Here is a 5,369-nt window from a genome sequence, read left to right on the forward strand (position 1 = left end):
GGATGAAACTGGTTACATCAAGGCCTGTATAAAAACTGTTTTCAGAGTGTGCAGGTTGACAAAAAATAGTTTTTTCTGTCCATATGTGATGGATGAAATCCAGTTTCATCCTGGCCAAAAATCTCATTTTTTCCAGAATAGGCAGGATGAAACTGGTTACATCTTGTACAATTAAATTTGAATCTTCGCAAACATTCAAATTTTACAGTGAAAAACTGAAGGGAATGTACAATTAAACAATCAACATAAGACTAAAAGATATATACTATAAAAATGAAGAGAAATACTTGAAAAAATAATTCCATAAGATATATTTTTATGAACAAAAGAAACAATCCAAGGTAAATACTAGTTGCGAAAATATAATTCAAGGTAAATGAATCTTAAATGTGCAACAAGAGGCTGCAGAGAAGAATAAACTAATAAAGATATCATGGTAAAAAACTAATAAAAGATATCATGGTAAAAAGCTGCACAGAAGAAATGAAGGCTGGAGATGTTCTTAAGCAGGTACTCAACGTTGCTTTTTCGCAGGAGGATGAGGACACGTCGTCTTGTTATGATGTGCCTAAGTATGGCAGTTACCGCACGTAATTGGTCTCTTGAAACTTGCACTACCTGTGTTAGGAATCCGCTTCTTCTTCGATCTACCATGTTTTTTTCCTACGACAGTTGGTGGGTTCACGAGATCTCCAGTAGCAACATCAATAGGCTTGTCGTAATCAGGAATGGGCTTGATAGGACGATCATACGAAGCACGGAAGCTAGCAATGCTGAAATACGGATTAATGTACTCGTAAACATTGATGTTATTTGAATGCATACACGCAATACCGTGGTCACAAGGGAACTTCTCAGTAAACCAAACCCTACAACTGCACTGAAACCTCGCAATATTAACAGCATGCGTGTGCTTTCCATCAAAAACTTCCCACTCCATGTCACCATACTTGGTTATTCTCCACTGGACACCAGCGCGAATGGAAGCCAACACTTTTTTCTCTAGCCTGGGACAAATGAATCCTTTATACGTCGCCCCCTTCCTCTTCCTTGTACTCATCTGTTCCATAATTTTAAGTTTGATCCAGTTAACAAGTGTTGCAATAGGCATACCTTTTGCTTCCTTGATCCAAGAGTTGAAGGACTCTGCAATGTTTGAACACATATCGTCGTAACGACAGCCCAGACAATGTGCATTGGACCAACATTCCACTGGAATCTCACTCAAGAATTTGTGAAGACCATCACATCCCATATCCTTCAACTTTTGCATACCCTGATCAAAGCCTTGATGAGTCAATGAATAGAAACATTCTTTGAACAAACCCATCGCAGCACAATGCTCTCCCTTTTTCTTGTTGGTCTTACGGCGGACATTATTCTTCAAATGCTGGTAACACCAAGCATGATAGAAAGTTGGGAAAACATCACGAATCCCTTGGATCAAACCCTCATGGCGATCCGAAATAAAAGTTAGTACACGAGGACCCAAGATAGATTCTAGTTTCTTCAAGAACCAATGCCAATTCTCAACAGTTTCAGCTGATACGATACCATATGCCAGAGGAAATATTCCTACAGAAACAAAACAAACACAAAAAGAAAAAATCATATCAAACTGACTGAAACTGCTATTGTACAGAATGAAACTAGTTTCATTCTCTAGTCTGACTTCACCAGTTCAGGATAAAACCGGTTTCATCCAGTGATAATCTGACATAAAATTTTTTTTATGACATCAAAAATAAAAGAAGACGTACGATTATTCGCATTCTTCCCGGTAGCCGCCATAAGACAACCCCTAAATTTTCCAGTTAGGAAAGTTGCATCCAAGAAAAGTACCGGACGACAATATTCGAAACCAGAGATTCAAGCATCGAAGGCTAAGAACAAACTCTTAAACTCGCCACCTTCAACAACTAAATCAGCCCTACTACCTGGATCGTGTTTCTTCACGGCTTCACACCACCATCTCAAGTCAGTGTATGATTTAATGTCCTCGTCATACAATTCCTTGAAACATAATTCTTTCCCGGCATGCGCCTGATCGTAGCTCACTTCCAACCCATAATCACTTTTGAGTTCTCTAACAATATCCCTGGCTTTCTTGTTTGGATTCTGTTCAATCTACTCAAATATCAAACTCTTGATAAGTTCGCGCGTAACCGGATCGGCCTTTGTTCCATCACTATAACCAGCACAACATTTATGTTCCCCGTTATAGGCCTTGAGGAATAAGTGACCCTTCACATTGGAAGTCTTGGGAGCTGCATGGAACATCCAGTCGCATTCCAATTTCTCCTTGTAATAACATTCCACCATATATCGTTCTGGATTGCTCTTGACGACTCTCACCCTGCGACCAAAAAAATGGTTATATTTCTCAACAACAAGACGAGCTTCATCTCGTCCTCCATAAAAATCTTGACCAACACCATTTATAATAAACTCTCATTCAGCCTCCTTGCAAGATCTTTTAATTGCCAACTTTCCATTGTATGTACGTTCTTGAGACATGGGGATACCTTGAGAAGAAACAAGCTCTTGAGAGGAAGGAATAGGTGACTGAACTAAAAGCAACTCCGTCATTGTAGGTGTAGGAGTAACTTTACTGCTGCTCGGAAGATGACAAGGATTAACCAACTGAGATCTGCTAGGGTCTGGTGCTAAACGAAACTCGCTCATTCCACTGCTGCTCGGAAGATGACAAGGATTAACCAACTGAGCTCTGCTAGGTTCTGGTGCTAAACGAAACTCGCTCATTCTACTGCTGCTCGGAAGATGACAAGGATTAACCAACTGAGCTCTGCTAGGGTCTGGTGCTAAACGAAACTCGCTCATTCTACTGCTGCTCGGAAGATGACAAGGATTAACCAACTGAGCTCTACTAGGGTTTGGTGCTAAACAAAACTCGCTCATTCTACTGCTTCTCGGAAGATGACAATGATTAACCAAATGATCTCTACTAGGGTCTGGTGTTAAACTAAACTCGCTCATTCTACTGCTGCACGGAATATGACAAGGATTAACCAACTGAGCTCTGTTAGGTTCTGGTGCTAAACGAAACTCGCTCGTAGTAGGTTCACGAACAAAATCAGGAGCACGAAGAGGAACACGTTCAAATAAACAGAGCTCCAAGAAAGACAACTGGTTAACAATACACAATGACAAGAAAGAACAGAGCTTCACATCACTGTCAACAACATTGCTTCTCCCCTCATAGTCAAATACAAACTGAATTGAGTCCGGTAAAATGCTATTCCAATAAGAACATACATGCGCCTTCAACTCATCAACTGTTGACTTCGTAGTAACATGGTATGGACACGCATCGGTACCCCGGATAACCACACAAAGAAAATGACGATCCATCTTCAAAAGGAATATATAAAAACAAATCTTCTGAATCTGGATGTATTCAATTGATAATATGTAAACAAATTAGCAGCAGTACATACTAATTCAGTTCACGTCACAATTGAACACACAAACTTCACACCTGTGTATATTGCATTGAAAATCATATTACTAAACCCTAGAAAACATGATTCGAGACAAACCCAAATAATGGACAAATTGAAAAATTTACCAGTCACATAATCAACTAAACCCTGGATATTCAAAATCAACAACTAAAATCAAAAATTAACAAAAATTAATCATCAACAACTAAAAATTGCTTCAAAATCGACAGATAAATTTCAATTGGACAAATTGAAACTTACCGATTCGACGCTATTATAGAAACTTCGATTAGATGAAACTGCAATTGATGAAACTTCGATTAGATGAAACTTGGATTCTACAAACGTATTAAACAATCACTAATCATCATGATTGATAAACGAGATCTGAAGAAAAAAAACGAGCTCTGAATTGCCGATTTCTGCAGAGCTCTGCGGGAAGGGAAGAGGAGGTTCCGCAGAGCTCTGCGGGAAGGGAAGAGAAATAAATTCTCTTTGAAAAGAAGTGTTTAAAAGGTTAGGGGGTGTTTTAGGTAAGAGACATTTTTTTAAAAAAATTTCCTGGACCAAATATCCAAATTGGCTATATAAATAGAATATTTCTGATTTTTGGCTATATAAACAGTATCAAAAGCTAATAATCTATATGACCCAGGAATTTTGTGTTTTGGTCTTTTTGACCAATTTTGTGTAATTAAATCCAGCGACCAAGCTTTCGCAGAATCTAACAGCCGGATAATATAATTTCGGTTGCCGTGCACTGTTTTGAACTGCGTTCCAGTCGAGAAGCAGTTATAATCCCCTTCTAGCGCGCTTGTCATAACATGGCTCACAAGTCAAGGAAGCGCCACATCGTGAGCCATAGTGCGTGGCCTGACACTTAAACATGCCACCTAAGTACTAGTGTTTAGGTTGACTAATCAAAAACACTTAAACATGAACAAATAGAAAAATGGGCCATTGATGTTGACTAATCTAAAACGTTATTTTTAAGAGTCGTGATAAAGACAGTGTTCCCAACTTTATTTAATCACTAGATAAACAAAACGAATAAGATCACATTACGTAACCACCGCTGATCAAATAGCAAACGAGTGATTTGTTTTTCATCATTTTTGTTATTTTATATCTGCCCCCTTGCGAATGATTTTCTTTTGGGTTCCGCTTGCAAAAATTCTTAGTAGTTTATAATCATTTGCGATCAAAATCTTACCTTTGTTACAGTTCATTCATCAAGACAAGATACCAACATTATGCCTTTCATTGAGCAACTCATTTAATCCCAACGCCTTGGGAAACTACGGCAATAAATCTCTATGATAACATCATTACCGTATATATAACTGGTTATATTGTTCCTTACATGGTCGGCGGCTCTAATACTCTGTCTGTTCTTACTGATTTGAGTTTAAAAAATTAACAAATGGTGAGAAATTTAATCATTGTTCGACTTATTGGATGGTTATTCCCAAACAAGGTATCACAATTTTGAGAAACACTTGTACTTGTGCCAGAAATAACCAAGCTCCTGTCTGTCAAACACCTTCTCAGTTTCCTCGAACCTTTTATCGTGTATTTCAGTCCCTTTTCTTTATTTTTCCCTGAAATTCAGTAATTGCGAAAATTCGCTGGAAGGATCTGACTAATATATACTATCTTCGTTTCGGAAAGGAAGTGAAAGGACCACTATTTTTAGACGGAGAGGGCGCATATAGTAAACATAAGCACATAGATCGTTTCGAAACCAAAAAATAAAAGAAGGTATGTAACATGGGAAAAGGGTGAGATTCAAACATGTGAAGAGATGAACCATCCATTCAAATAGCATTTAGTATTGGCTTTTGGTGAATGGGTCATACTTCATACACAATCTATATCATTAATAAAAATTTGTGAATAAAGTCT

General features: G+C 38.1%; 1 protein-coding gene across 1 annotated transcript; it reads right to left on the reverse strand.

Moving 5' to 3' along the window:
• Positions 1-568: 568 nt before the first annotated feature.
• Positions 569-2,322, reverse strand: LOC113357783. Its single transcript, XM_026601241.1, has 3 exons — positions 2,167-2,322; positions 1,896-2,118; positions 569-1,575 (listed from the first exon to the last, which is right to left on the reverse strand). The coding sequence occupies exons 1-3, from the start codon at positions 2,320-2,322 to the stop codon at positions 569-571; spliced, it is 1,386 nt and encodes a 461-aa protein (XP_026457026.1).
• Between the last annotated feature and the right edge of the window lie 3,047 nt (positions 2,323-5,369).

This window comes from Papaver somniferum, chromosome 1, assembly GCF_003573695.1.
Source record: "Papaver somniferum cultivar HN1 chromosome 1, ASM357369v1, whole genome shotgun sequence".
Lineage (NCBI taxonomy): Eukaryota > Viridiplantae > Streptophyta > Magnoliopsida > Ranunculales > Papaveraceae > Papaver > Papaver somniferum.